Source organism: Meles meles, chromosome X, assembly GCF_922984935.1.
Source record: "Meles meles chromosome X, mMelMel3.1 paternal haplotype, whole genome shotgun sequence".
Lineage (NCBI taxonomy): Eukaryota > Metazoa > Chordata > Mammalia > Carnivora > Mustelidae > Meles > Meles meles.
This window is the reverse complement of record NC_060087.1, coordinates 59311310-59326731: the sequence shown is the minus strand read 5'-3', so window position 1 is coordinate 59326731 and position 15422 is coordinate 59311310. Positions and strand designations below refer to the sequence as shown.

General features: G+C 46.3%; 1 protein-coding gene across 1 annotated transcript; it reads right to left on the bottom strand.

Annotated features, from left to right (window-relative positions):
* Positions 1 to 4111: 4111 nt before the first annotated feature.
* On the bottom strand, positions 4112 to 15222 carry ARR3 (arrestin 3). Its single transcript, XM_045996025.1, has 16 exons — positions 15159 to 15222; positions 14861 to 14891; positions 14649 to 14709; positions 14406 to 14450; positions 9789 to 9988; positions 9603 to 9662; positions 9357 to 9424; positions 8553 to 8688; positions 8279 to 8363; positions 7939 to 8011; positions 7429 to 7566; positions 5827 to 5910; positions 5533 to 5556; positions 5292 to 5344; positions 4907 to 4916; positions 4112 to 4349 (listed from the first exon to the last, which is right to left on the bottom strand). Exons 1-16 carry the CDS (start codon positions 15173 to 15175, stop codon positions 4253 to 4255), a joined length of 1182 nt encoding a protein of 393 aa, XP_045851981.1. The 5' UTR covers positions 15176 to 15222; the 3' UTR covers positions 4112 to 4252.
* Positions 15223 to 15422: the final 200 nt, after the last annotated feature.

Genomic DNA, 15422 nt, shown 5'->3' with positions numbered 1-15422 from the left:
TTGTTCTCTCTTGGAAGTACCTGGAATGGGCAGGATGCAGTTGCACTGTAATGGTCCAGGCATAGCACGGAGAAGACGAACAATAACAGGCCGAGACCCAAGGACCAGTGGTTTATCGGGCGTAGATAAGAAACCTCCGGGAGGGGCACCTGGGTGGCTCAGTGGGTTAAGCCTCTTCCTTCAGCTCAGGTCATGATCTCAGGGTCCTGGGATCAAGCCCTGCATCAGGTTCTCGGCTCTGCAGGGAGCCTGCTTCCTTCTCTCTCTGCCTGCCTCTCTGCCTACCTATGATCTCTGTCTGTCAAATAAATAAATAAAATCTAAAAAAAAAAAAAAAAAGAAACCTCAGGGAATGAACTCTAACTGCCTTTGATGTATCCCAGCTGGCATAGGACTGCATCCCCTAGAGATGGCTTTTAGCAGTCAAGAGAAGGTGAGGTGGGATTCCTGGGCCCTGCAAGATCTTTCCATCCCCCACAGCTGTGAGATGCAGTTGAGAAAGAACAATAGCATTTTCAGGGGTTATATTTAAAAATTTTTTTTTTAAGTTTTCATCCATTTGACAGACAAAGCGAGAGAGGGAACACAAGCAGGGGGAGGAGGAGAGGGAGAAGAAGGCTTCCCACTGAGCAGGGAATCCAATGTAGGGCTTGATTCCAGGACCCTGGGATCATGACCTGAGCTGAAGGCAGACACTTAACAACTGAGCTACCCAGGTACCCCTAAAAATTTTTATTTTAAGTACGCTCCACACCCATCGTGGGGCTGGAACTCAGTGACCCTGATGTTAAGAGCCACGCGGTCCACTGACTGAGCCAGCCAGGTGCCCCTCGGGGGTTCTATTTTAACTCCTAAGCTCAGGAATTGTATGAAAGCTTGGTAAGTACCCAAGTATGTATGTGTGTATTTTTAAATATTATTTATTTATTTGAAAGTGAGAGAACACAAGCAGGGAGGAGGAGTAGAGGCCAAGGGAAAGGCAGGAGCCCGCCCCCCCCCCCCACACACACACTGAGCAGAGACCCTGATGTGGGGCTCGATCCCAGGACCCCAGGACCATGACCCGAGTGGAAGGCTGTGACACTTCACTGACTGAGCCACCCAGGCGCCCCAATAACCAAGTATTTAAATCTTAAATCTGAGCGTGGGGGAGATGGATTATTGCGAAGCCCAAATGCAATAAAGTCATCAGATTAGACAGAGACTAAGTTATCAACAGGAACAATGCTTTTTTTTTAATATTTTATTTATTTGACAGAAATCACAACTAGGCAGAGAGGCAGGCAGAGAGAGAGGAGGAAGCAGGCTCCCTGCGGAGTAGAAAGCCTAATGCGGGGCTCGATCCCAGGACCCTGGGATCATGACCTGAGCCAAAGGCAGAGGCCTTAACCCACTAAGCCACCCAGGCGCCCCGGAACAATGCCTTTTGATGCCTGACTGTATGGAAGGCTCCAGTTGAATTTCCACCACTGTAGTGTGTATTAAGGTAAGAGGGATATAGCTGGGGTTAAATCTCAGCTACCAGGGGGGCAGCTTCTAGGAAACCGAAGAATTCTAATCTTTTTTGCCTGAAGGAAGACCAGGGAGCTGTTGTTGGCTGAGGTTAGTCCCATTTTCCCTAAAATAGCAGTCAGCTCTGGCCATCAAATCAGCAAAGGAAGTCTGCCTTCTCTGCATTACACTCTCTAGCCCAGCAAAGCTGGGAGAAAAGATAACCCTCTTCAGTGGAAATGAATTCTGAATGGCAGAGTGGAAGCCATGTGCTGGAATAACTCTGTGTGTGTGTGTGTGTGTGTGTGTGCGCGCGCGCGTTCACGCACGCGCATACACACATACAAAAGGCCAGGTTCAGAGATTCTGGGCCTTTGTGCTGCATGATGGGGAAATGAACCTTGTACCCACCCCAAGATAGGACAAGCCAAGGTTATCCAAAAGAGTAAGCAGTGGGAGGTAGTTAGAGACAAAAGTACAACAGAAGTACAAAGAAAAATGGGCATTACATATTTCACATTCTAACCGGTTTGGGCACTGGTTTCAAACATCACACTGAGGTCTCTGGGTATTTCTTCCCTGTCATCTGCAGAGACTTGTTTTGACAAATGAGAAATGATACAAGGCACCAGATAGTGGTACATGGTAACTCAGAGTGAATAGGGATGGATCCTTCTGAAGTCTAATGATGCCTCCCCAGAATGTGAACCATAGAAGCCTTGAACCCATCACCTTTCTGTTCCTGAAACTGGTAAACTTCTCCCGTGTAAACACAGCACAGTAGACCCTTGCCATAGGAATTGAACTCTAGGTGTGCCAGAAGTCGTAGTTCTTCCTTACCTTTTGTTCAGATTAGTATTGTTACCCACTTACACGATGATGATATCATCACCTCTTTCTGCTCCTACATCTACCCACTTATGTGTCTCCTTGAAAACAATGTCTGTGAGAGAATGTGTTGTGGAGAGTTGAAACACTTAGTAGAAGTTTAGAGAGAATAATGTACCTGTCCTTCCTCTCTGCTAGTCTTACCAACTTCCCTATTGTTTTCCTCAATCCCTTTTTCAAATAAAACATGGCGTAACACACACTTGTGGTGTCCTAGACCAGCCACTACAGTAGCTGAATCATGTGTAGCTAGAAATTTAGGCTGCAAAAGCACTCCCGGCCAGCTGTGTCCCATAGCTACAGCTGAACCTGCATAAACAAATGTTTAGAGGGATGCATAGGTGGCTTGGTCGGTTAAGTGGCTGCCTTCGACTCAGGTCATGATCCCAGGGTCATGGAATCGAGACCCGCATTAAGCTCCTTGCTTGGCAGGGAGCCTGCTTCTCCCTCTGTCCACTGCTCCCCCTACTTGTGCTCTCTCTGACAAGTAAATAAAAACTTTTGAAAAAATGCTCAGAAGGGAAAGAAACGTACCTTCTAAAGGTTAAAACTTAAAAGGCAAACCAAAAAGAATCAAGGAAACCGTGTCCTCGAGAAAATTGGCTGCTACAGCCACAAACCAAGTGGCCTACCAACCTAGGACAGATACAATCACAATATACTGTCTTGATTAAGGAAGACCTCATGCAGCAGCCGACTTAAGGATTTAAAGCCTCTTGGACTCTTTGTTACAGAGGGAGACCTGACGGAGGCAGAGAAAATGAGAAACAAAGCAGGGTTTGGTCATTTGGGGAGGTTCCATATTTTTTCCCCTGCTTTATCCACAGATAATCCAAGACAGAGCTGCCCTACCACTAATGAATAGGCCTAAGGGGACAAGGTATAGAGTTAGTGATATGAGAATGAACACTCAACATCTGGTCCTCCCAAGCACATGATCTTAGGAAGTCCAGTCCAATGACTGCCTGCAACCTGGGGTTGGGTACTCTGCACCCCTCCTCTCCTTCCAATACCAGGCAGTCTTAGAACCAGAAGTGGGGAATGGCCCTTGAGAAGGTTGTCCTGGCTCAACTTCTCAACGCTTACAATACATAACTTTGAGACGAATCCCTAGGGGGGTTGGCCAAGGAGGGGACAAAATGTTCTGTGTGATGTCTCACCTGGCAGGCGCAGTGGAAGGTGTAGTACAGGAAGCGGGTGAGGAGCTGTATCTTCCCCACTGTGAGGTGGGTTAAGTGAGCCAACCATCACCCCGAGTGAGGAGGAGGAAATTGATCCCGCCCCCGACACTCTTCCATCCCGGTCACACCTCCCTATCTCCAAAGCCCCACCTAGATACCCCCCTTCTTGCTCTGCTCCCCCAGGCACATGAGTTTGGGCTTGTGCAGGGGTCAGCTCAGTAGTTTTCAGAAGCCTCTGGTTTGCGGTGGGCCCTACGCCCGAGGCTGTACATGGCGGCAGGTGGGTGGTGTGCTGTCCATCTGCTCATCACCTTGCACATGGACTTGGGGTTGGGGGCACGGCCACGCCCCCTCGGGCCCGATCAGAGCTGCGGGTGATCCGCGGGAGATTGCTGCAGTGACGTGAAGGGGAAGGGGGGGGCTGCGGCGGTAGGGTGGGGGTGGGGATAGCTAGGATCCAGAGAGCAAGTTGAAGGACCCACAGAGGGCAGGTGTCCTAGCCAGAGGGAAGTCGGGGCTTCAGCACATGCTTCAGAGTCATCACTGCCAGGGGCAGAGGGTGCTGTTCTCTGTAGTGCCATCACCCTCTCGGAGAAGGAAATACCAAGGAGATTGCCAGGCGCGTCTTGGACAAGTTGATTTATTAGAGCGTTACAGTGGTGCTCCTGCCCACACGCACCAGAGCGAGGTGTTCAGCTTTCCTCATCTCCCTCCACCGCCACAGCCTCCTGGCTCTCCTCCCCGCAGTTCTCCTGCCGAGTGAACTCCTCGATGACTATGTCCTCAGAACTTGCAAAGCAGCAGAGGGGAACGCAGGGTTAGGAACAACTCTCTGGACATTGTCCACGTTCCCTCCCTTCCTGTGATTCCAGAACAGTGACCTCTTCTCCGCTTCCGACTCAGATCTGAAACCCTCTCTGGGTAGCGACCCCCACCCCCCAACCCATGGATCGACCACTCTAGCTTGTCTCCCTTTGCTTCCTCCCCCATCTCCCAAAACAAAAGCCCCCCCACCCCCTCCGCCACCCACCCAGAGTGCTGGAGGGGAAATAAGAATGGAGGGTGGAGAGGAGGGAAGGGATCGGTAGAAACAAAGACGGATGGTGGGGGTGGGGGAGTGGGGGTGTGTAAGGGGGGGATGAGGGGGAAGGAGGATTCTGAGAAGAGCAGAGGGTGGAGGGCGTATAAAAAGCACCGAACTATGACACGAGGCTAAACCATATGTTTCCACCGCACAGTATTGAAAGCAACACTCTAGGGAAGCTTTTTAACATTGCCATCGTCATAAAATGGAGGGTGGCAATGGGGAAAGGGGGATGGGGCTTCCGGGCCTCACAGTTTCTTACCTAGCAGCCTCTGTAGCAAAGCATGGAGAGGGAGGGACAAACGGAGAAGCTGATACGGGGCTCTTCAGTTCCACCGAGAATGTATTGTTTCGCTCCCCCCTCCCTTTTTAACCCCCTCCTCCCTCCCCTTCCCCAAGGCAGGCGCGCGCGCACACACACACACACACACACACACACACACACACACTCTGAAAACCTAGGAACCCGACCTGCTCATTGCTCTACATTCTCTACCCACACAGCCAGTCCCGAAAACCTAGGAACCCGACCTGCTCATTGCTCTACATTCTCTACCCACACAGCCAGTCCGGGACTCCCGAGATTAGAACGGCTTGGTAGCCGCACTCAGGCCCACGGTTCCTGTCAGTCCCACCTGGTCCCTCACCATGTGATGGCTTTGGATGCATCAAGATCAAGGGCAGCTCCACACCTACGTCGCTGTGAGGATTCCAAAGAAGAGTCACAGATCTCCCTTCCAGGCCACTCCCGGAACCTCTCACCCTCGGTTTTCTGGTCCTGGGATGTCCTCCGGCTCTCCTTTGGCCCTCTTTTGGTCTCCTTATGTCCTCACCTTCCCCTTCTTGCTCCATCCCCTCCCCCCACAGCTTCCTCATAGAGTCTCTTACCTGGCTATCAGGTCACCGAGGATGCTGAGGGTAGAATAACATGGTAAAATTAGCAGCTGGAAATGGAAAGTGGCAACCTAGTTTTCCTGGGGGATAAGGGGTCATAAGGCCAACTCAGCCACAGGAGAGGTTTCTGGAAGGGAAGGGAAGGTGGCTTGCTCACTGAGCACACAGATTTGGGAAACTGGTGTGGGAGAAGGGATGGGGAACAGCTTGACTGGGTCACTCCAATGGGAGGGAAAACAAGTGTGGCTCCCTGGGCCCTGCCCAGACAGACCCGAAACCATCACTCACCCTCCACCGGACACCATCAGGTTGACCCTCACTTTGTAGGACACCAGGATCCCCAGGAGCTCCTTGTCCATTCCAGGTTGAAGACTGGAGGTGGTAGCATTAATTGTTGTGTGTTTTTTTTGGGGGGGGGAAGTAAAGCATTCTTTCCCTCAGTCCCTTCCTGTGTACCTTTTCTCACAGGCCTTCCATGCTCTCATCTCTCCTAGTCACTGTCATGACCCTTAGCAAACTGGCCTCACCTAGCCTCTCTAACCTCATCTGCCCTGATTCCCTAATACCAGGGATACAACCTAAGAGGACCCATCCTCTCTCCATGCTCAGAACACGCCATGCAGTTTCCCACCTTCTGGCCTTTGCCCATGCTGTGCTCCCAATCTAGAATGTCCTTTCCTTCCTCTGTTTTTGTTGCTATCCAGATCCTACATGTGCCTCAAGCTCTAGCTCATTCAGGGGCGCCTGCGTGGCTCAGTTGGTTGAGTGGCTGCCTATGGCTCAGGTCATGATCCCAGAGTCCCAGAATTGAGTCCCAGGATGGAGTCCTACAGCAGACTCCCAGCTCAACGGGGAGTCTGCTTCTCCCTCTGACCCTCTCCCCTCTCATGCACTCTCTTACTCTCTGTAAAATAAATAAAATCTTGTTTAAAATTTCTTTTCAGCGTAACAGAATTCATTGTTTTTAAAATAAATAAAATCTTTAGAAAAAAAAAGATGTAACTCATTCAGTCTCCTCCAGGAAGCTCTCTCCAGCTCTGCCGGCTTCTTTTAACTTCTACTGAATTTCTAATCTGAACCACGTGTACAAACATTTAACCTTTAGATTGCATTTGTGTTGCTCTTTGTTCCCCACCTAGGCCATAAATTGACTGAAGGCAGAGGCTGTCTAAAATGTCTTTGTATCCTCCCACATTGCTTAGCATAGGAATGAGCATGTAACAGGTGCTCCCTGAAAACTCACTGATTGGAAAATAAGACACAGAAAATTGTAGGATATTGGGAAAGTCTCTTCATGACTCTGGAATACTGATGCTTTAATCTATAAAATCATACTGTTTGGATGATTTCTGAGGGTCTTTCTAGCAGTAACAATCTATAGCCTCAAGATTGATAAGGTATGGAGAAAGGTAGGGGACAAATAACATTCATCAGATGGTGGCAGATGGCTTTTGGTGGGAGACATACCTAGCACTAGGGCCTCCAAAGACATAGGACCAAAATGAATGATTGGGTAGAATGCTATCAATTCCATTATGTCATTCTCCTTTTTTTGGTCGTTCTCCTCCTCCATTTCTCATCTCCTAGTCTTTCACTCCTAGACATGCATGAGCTTTGTGAGCTGCGGAATATTGTACAACACAGGGAATTTTCCTCACAGCTTCTTCCTTTCTTGCTCCCTGTGACCTAAGCCTGGGCATTGGTCCCATGGGCATTATTTAGCTTCCTGATGGCCTTCAGGCCTGCAGCAGTCTCTGAACACTGGCCTAGGGACATTTTTTTAAAAATGGGTAGGCTTCCTTAACAGGTAATGGCTCAGAACTGTATGCACAGCATGAAGAATGGGTAAGGGGATGGGACATGGAGGTTGGGCCTCACGTGTGAGCTTACATTATGCTGGAGGCTAGATTGGTATCGCCGTGCTTGAGTTTGCCATCCAGCGCCAGGCCCTGTTTCTGGCAGTTGGGAGCCAGGAGCGGAGTTACTTCGAAGCTCTTAGAGAAACTAGAGTTAGCAGCTATAGTCTCCCTTTAAAAGAAGAGAAGAACTTAGGCTAGGCTTTGCCTGTTATATGTACTTTCATTCCCAAGGCCATCTTGCACAATTCCACAAAATTACTGGAGTAGCCAAGAGAGTGGGCATGTCCAACTGCGGAGAGTGGGAAATCCTTATGCCCCTGACCTCCCCAAGTTTTGATGGTCCTCTTGTGGGTATCCACCCTCTAGTTCTCCTGGGAATCCCTCCTATTCTCTCCATCAGCACTCATCTTGACTTTCCTCAGTCCTGGGTTCTTATCCTCTTCCTTCTTTCCCCAACCCCCTCCTTTGCCTCTAGTCCCTGACACTTTTCCCACCAACCCACCCCTTGGCTCTCTTGACCCCGGCCCGGGTGCCAGCTCACGTGAACTCCTGGATGAACACGGTCTTGGTGTACTTGTCTAAGGAATACAGGACAACGTCTGTGATCTGGTCAACTGAACAGCCAGGGGAAAAGCACATGACTATAATCATTCAGTCTTCCTTAAAACCCCAACTCACTGCCCTCAGATGTGACCTGACACATGTGTACACTATGCATGTTGCACTGAGATGCACTTTGGGCAAAAAAAGATAGGCATTTTTGTAAGCCTGCATTAGAGAGAAAGTCTAGATGAATGCAGACTGGGTAAGTGAGGCAGCATTTTGGAAAAAGACCCGTGGATTAGGAACCAGGTGCAGGGGGAATAGGAAAAGAAGCTCACCTGAAATCCTGATTTTTTTGATGATCTTGTTGGTACGGTTGTTGATAGAAACATTGACAGAGATGGGTTTGCCATGGTAGTGAACCTGAAGCAGGGGGTGAGACTTATCATGAGGTTGGAGGGAGAACCCTTAGATTGAGACCCAGAATTCCTGCTTCCTTAACAGTGTTGCTGCCCTGGCTTCTGTCTCTGGCTACCCAAGAAGGAAATCCATGAAGGATCAGGGTTTTGGAGGGGTTTCAGGGTAAGGGGTCAGGCAGTGGGGTTCACAAACCTCCCTGTCCATCGAGGCCTGCAGCTGTAGGGGCTGAGCTGACAGAAGGAAGCGGCGGGTCGTCTGGGCACAGGGGCCAGGGCCTGGTTCCGGGGGTGCAAACTGTATTTTCCGAACCACCAGCCGCACGGAGTCTCTGAGTAGAGGCCAAGAGGTTAGCCAGCACATCTCTCTGGGGACTCACAGACTTTTTTTCTCCATGCCAACCGCATGGTCCGGTCCTTGCTTGAGGTGGGGGTGGGTGGGTGGAGGTGACGTAGAGCCTCCCCCAGAGAATTCCTCTAGACCCTCAGTGGAGGCATCCATACCATGGGTCGGTGAACAATGGTTCACTGGCCAAATGTGGCCTGCTGCTTGTTTTTGGATGGCCCACAAGCTGAGAATGGTTGTTGCATTTTTAAATGGTTGAAAAAATTCAAAGAACGATAATATTTCATGACATGTGGAAATTATATAAAATTCTAATTTTAGTGTCTATAAATAAAGTCATATTGGAAGACAGCCCGGCTCATTCATTTACATACTGTCTCTGCCTGTTTTCGCATACAATGGCAGAGTTGAGTAGTTGCAACTGAAACTATAGAGCTGGCAAAGCCGAGTTATTTAGTTTTTGGCCCTTTCAGGGGAAGCTGGCCGACTGCCCTGGAGCAAGGAAGAGAAGCCAGAGGGGAATCAGAGCTGGACCTCTGAATCGGCCGTGATGGTACTATGGAGGTTACAAGTAGGGCCTTTTTGGTCCTGATATCAGGATCTGTTTCTTAGCCCAGTCTGGAGGCAGGGGTTTTGGAGACGACTGAAGACTACCTCTTGGAGATTTTCTCCTCCAGGTTTTCAGCACAGAAACTCTTCACTTCAAAGTCGATCCCACAGGCCTGCAAGGGGGCAGGGGCAAAGAGAACTCATTTCTGACTATCCTTTCCTCTTGGGTCTCTAAGGAAATGCCTGACCCCATCACTTAGGGGTCTGTTTCCGCAGTCTTGTATGCCTGTCCACCTGTCCCTCTTCCTGGTACTGACTATTTCTCTTCCTTTCTTGGAATCTGGACCTCACCTTTCCAGCATCTTCAGGCCCTGGCTGCAGCGTCACTGAACAGGGAAGGTTAACAGCCATCTGGGGGATCAGAAAGAGGTCAGCAAACAGGAGAAATAGGGCACCCCTTCCTCTGTTTTCCCTCTTTAGCTTCCCATCTTAATCTCCCCCTGGAAACCTTGCCCAGGACTGGGGGGTGGGTAGTACCTGCAGGGTAAAGGGGTAGGCATTGTCCCCCAGCTTTTGCAGGAGTCGCTCCTGTAGGACTGTGAGGGGCCCTTGCGGGCTGGTGGGCTCAGGTGGGAACACCTGCTGCACCTGCACATACAAATCTTTGCGGAACATCAGACCAATCACATCCAAGTCATCATGGCCATAGCGGAAGGCACATGTCAATGTGACAAACACTGCAGGCAAAGGAGGAAGAGAGTAACTTGTCATGCCCGAGGGAGAAAGGAAGTTCTTAAATGGCCCAAAGGAAGACATGGAGAGATAAGGGAATATGACTGAAACCATGTGGCCACGAAGAAAAGGATTAATACATTAGACTACAGTAAAATTTAAATCCTCTTTACATTAGGAGTCTTTCTGAACAACAAAACAAGCAAAAGCCCAGGAGAAAACATTTGTATCATGCATAGCAAACCAAAGTTTAGCGGTCCTACCCTGAAACTAATGAATGTTGAGTACCAACTCTGCTTTGATAAGAAAAGTTTCACATTTGTGAGATATAAAGAACTCCTGAAAATCAATCATTTAAAGATCCCAATATAAAGGTGTACAAAGAGTATGGAGAGGCACGACATAGGAAGGCCAGTGAGATGTGAAAACACGTCAGGGTGCCTGGGTGGCACAGTTGATTAAACATCTGACTCTGGGTTTTGGCTCAGGTCGTGATCTCAGGGTCATGAGATCTAGCCCGGCATTGGGTTCTGCACTCGGTGTGGAGTCTACTCGAGATTCTTTTTTGTTTTCCCTCTGCCCCTCCCCCGCTGCATGTGCTCTCTAAAATAAATAAATGATAAATCTTTAAAAAAGATATGAAAAGATGTCCAGTCTCATTAGTAATCAGATAAGCACAGATTAAAACCACAATGAAGTAACATGTCACATGCATCAGATTGTCAAAAAATTTAAAAGTCTGACGATACTAAGTGTTGGTGAAGGAGTGGGACAATAGGGGTTCATTGCACACTGCTGGTGGGAGGGTAAATTAGGACAAACACTCTGGAGAAACTCCAAAGTTAGTAAAACTGAATCTGCTTATATATTATGATGTAAGAAGAATTTAGAGGAACTCTTGCTCATGTTTATGTGGAGATACATATGAGAATGTCCATTGCATCAATATTATATTTGTCATAACATAAAATTAGAAATAATTTCAATATCAGTGAAAGAATGGGTAATACAGTTATGGTATATTTATATAATAGAATGCTAAGCTGAGTTTAAATGAACTAGAGCGCCATGTATCAATATGGTTAAAACTCAAAAAAACTATTGAGTCAAAAGAAAGCTAGCCTCAGAATGATACCCCTGATCCAATACCGTGCATATGAAGTTTAAAAGCACGTAGAACGATGCCAGAGTTGCTCACAGATACATAACATGGAGGAGAAGTACAGTAACATCATAGGAATAATAAACACCAAATGCGGGATAGTTGTTCCCTGGGGTGGAGGCCAGGAGGGAAGGAAGGAAGGAGGAGGGGGAATGGGATTAGGGAAGGACACATGGGAGACAAATTTGTTTCTGTAGTTCTTTTGGAAGCCAGGTGGTGGGTACAAGGTATTTATTACGGAATTCTCTAGGGTCAGACTACCTCGGCTTGAGTATGACTTGTATGAATCCCTTGAGTTCTATGAGTCTCAGTTAATTCACCTGTCAATAACAGGAGCTCTGCATATGTTATTTAGACTTCACAACAATCCTCTGAAGTATCATTACTTTTTAAAAATATTTCATTTTCTTAAGTAACTTTTACATCCAATGTGGGGCTTGAAATCATGACCCCGAGGTCAAGAGTCACATGCTGTACGGACTGAGCCAGCTAGGCACCCCTCTTCTGAAGTATTATCTCCATTTCACAGGTAGAGAAAATGAGTTCAGAGCTGTTAAGTGACCGCCCCGGTCATTTAACTGTGTGACTCCAAAGGCCAGACTTCCGTATGCCCAACCCAGGTCATAGGAGTTCCTGTGAGGAGTTGATGTATAAGAAATCCCTTTGGAAACTGTAATTATAGATGTGAATGATGACGGCAGTTATAGGAATACTGGCAGAAATAGGATAGTTATAATTGAATTCATACTTATGCAGCTGGTACCTAAGACGAGGGGCAAATAGAAAGCTGCGCCAGTGAACTAGTGGAATGTGGGATGGGGTGCAAGAGCCCTGACCCACAAGAAAAGAAAAGTGCCGACAGCCACACACTAGGAGAAAGCAACTTATTTCGTATTTTTATGAGATCAAAATATCGAACACTCAGGATATCTGCTTTTCAAATTAAGAACACGGAAAGTGAATCTATATTCAAAAGATACAATGAAGACTGAAAGTAATAATAATGGCAGTACTTATAAGGACTGGGGCAATGGGTGGCCTTATATACTGCAGGAGGGAGAGTCAATTGGTACAATCATTTTGGAGGGCAGTCTGGCAATAGAAACTTTTAAAAATGTGTGAATTCGGGATGCCTGGGTGGCTCAGTCGGTTAAGCTGCTGCCTTCAGCCGGGGGTCATGATCCCGGGGTCCTGGGATGGAGTCCTGCATTGGGCTCCCTGCTCAGCCGGGAGCCTGCTTCTCCCTCTGCCTCTGTCTCTCATGAATAAATAAATAAATAATTTTAAAAAGATTTTATTTATTTGACAGCAAGAGAGGGAACACAAGCAAGAGGAGTGGGAGAGGAAGAAGTGGGTCCTCCACTGAGCAGGGAGCCCGATGTGAGACTTGATCCCAGGACCCTGAGCCGAAGGCAGATGCCTAACGACTGAGCCACCCAGGTGCCCCATAAATAAAAATCTTAAAAAAAAAAAAGAAATTAGATCATTTTCATTTTTAAAAATTCAACATCTATTCTAAAGTTATCAACTTATGGTTGTGTCTGTCAGACAAACAGTACCTCCTAATTGTGTGAAAACCAGAAAATACAAACAAAAAGAATAAACCCGAGCTCTGCTGTCATACAATGTACTGCAGAGATAACTGCTGTTAATATCTCTTGCACCTGCTTCCCCACTTCATGTCTCTAATTAAACAAAAGACTACCATAGGTATTTGTGCCATTGCCTTTTGAAAGCGAATTGTTTATTTTGAGAGCATTGTAGACTCACATGCAGTTGTAAGAAATAATACAGAGAGATCCCAGATAGATTTTTGTTAAACGATACATCTATACTGCCTTACAACTGGCCTTTATCACTCAGTAATATAGCATAAGCCTGTTTTACATCAACAAATGAAACTTGAGAGAAAAAAAATATCAGAAAATCTGCAAATAAAAACATCTTCATAAAAGTAACAAGACATATAAAAGAGCCAAGGAACGAACTGAAGAAACAGACCCAACTTAAATGAATAGTCACAAAAAATTCTACTAAGGGACATAAATAAAGACTCAAAATGGAAAAGACATCCTCCTTCTGGATCAACATGCATTTTCTAAACTGAGTACTTCTTTCTATAGGTTATTCTGAAGGTTTTGTAGGAATGTGGAAAAATGATTTAGGGTGTTATTTATTTATTTATTTATTTATTTATTTTTAGAATGCAGAGTAATTGAGAGTCTTAAGCTGGTTAATTTACCAGCTATTCCCCAGAATTCCTCTGATATTTCGAACTGGCTGGACTGCTTATCCACACTGTTTAATCAGAAAGACTAAGGTTATTTTATCTCACAGTATCTAAAGGTTATGTTTGAACTAGTATTCATCAATTTGTTCTCAACCTTTTTCAAGCCAAACCCAATTTTCAGGCTTACTGAATCACAGAATAAAAACAAATTTTTTTAAAAAACAGTGCAAAAATATTTCAGTCTAATGTTGATCTATGGTACTGTGGCCAGAGTAATGTCTCTTGTTGTTACTTCCTGGAACTATTGTTTTCTTTGTTTCTTTACTTGGGCTCTCCTCCTCCCCAAAAATGATAGGGGGTTTTCCCTACACAGGAGGAGAGGTGGAAAGATATATCCCAGAGGTCCCAAAATGGCAGTCTGAGGGTCACATCCAGCCTAAGTAAAAATAAAAATTTTTTGATCTATCCAGGCCTTAAAAAGTCTTTTAGTTAGCTGCCAACATTTGAAAATCAGGAAATTTGCATGAAAATATGGATTTCTGAAATACTGGATCTTTCTATAGCCAGTCTAATACGCCCATGTTCAGTTTAGCAACAAAGCAAGGGGACCACCAAAAATAATAAGGAAAACCGGAAATTTTAGAAAGAAACTATTTTAATTCGAACACACATGGAAATGTTGTGTACTTCTGAAAAATAAAATTTCATTTATGTTTTAGAAATATATCTATGTTGAATATTATTTGGGAAGAGGTATCATAATCTTTTTAGAATTTGGGCCTCTGACGGTCTTATTCTATGCTTCATTTCCAGTTCCTTTCCAACAATTGGAAAATTTGGCCTCACTGGGCTAAAATTCCCAGTTGCTTGCTCCCACCAGACAAGGCATTCACAGTTCCCACTGCTTTTTGGTTTTCTTATACCTCTCAGGTCCACTCCTCCACTCTAGTCATTCAAATTACTGCGGCATATGTGACATTTCAGTTTGGGGTCCCTGGCACATACAAAGCCCAAGAGAATTTTTACTTACTCTTTCGATCTTTTAAGTAATCAGGGTCAACCAGGACCACACCATCTGTGTAGAGAGAGATAGAGGGCACCCCAGTCAGGAAAAAGCCTTAGACTATGAAACAGAATTGGATCCCTGAAATAGTTCCTCCCATTTTCCCCTTTAATTAGGCTCCTCTTCTGCATGTTCCTTTCTTGGTTTTCTCTTAGTTCCTGGCTCCCATTCCCTTCTCCCCAGGCTCTTTCCCTTTTCGAACTCACTGACCAATGGGTTCCACCATGTCCACATGGTCCACGAAGTCCCGTTTCCCCAGGTAAAGAGTAAGCTGTTGTGGAAGAACCTGGCATGTTACTCTCATAATCATCTTTGAACAGACTCCCCTGAAGCCCCCAACAAAAACCCTTTGAGACCTTTAAGGTGGTACCCACCTACCCCTTTTGCCCTCTCCTTTGCCTGGCTAGGCCAGGTTCTCTCACCTTCCCATTGGAGCAGGTCTTCTTATATACCCTATAAAGAGAAGATAGGAAAGTAAATAAGGAGGGTCATTGGGAGAGAAGGGAAGGGGAAAATAAGGGAGAGGAAAGGAAGGGAAGTGGGGGAGAAAAGGAGATATTCCTAGGATTAGGAGAAGAGGCCCAAGAAGCATGAAATGGAGTAGAGTTCAAATTATAAGTTGAGGAGAGGTTGGAAACTCCTCTACCCCAAAGGCAAGTACTGGGGTTCAGGTAAGGGACAAATCACAGATTCAGATAATTAGAAGGAGTTCTTACTTACCTTGAGATGTTGGCCATGGAGTTGACGTTGTGCCTTTTCTGAGAAGAGGGAAAGAAGGAGGAACGTTCAGTCATTTGGTTCCTATTCTCTTTGCCCCATTCTGGGATACCATCCAGACACACCCAGTGTCGTGTAATCTTTCCTCCTTAAATAGACACGTCGCCACCATCAAGCACTTTATATTATCCCTCTTGCCAAGATTTCTTATTCAGTCATACTCTCACCCATCCCAGACATGGGGGGAAAAACTATTTTTAGAAATTG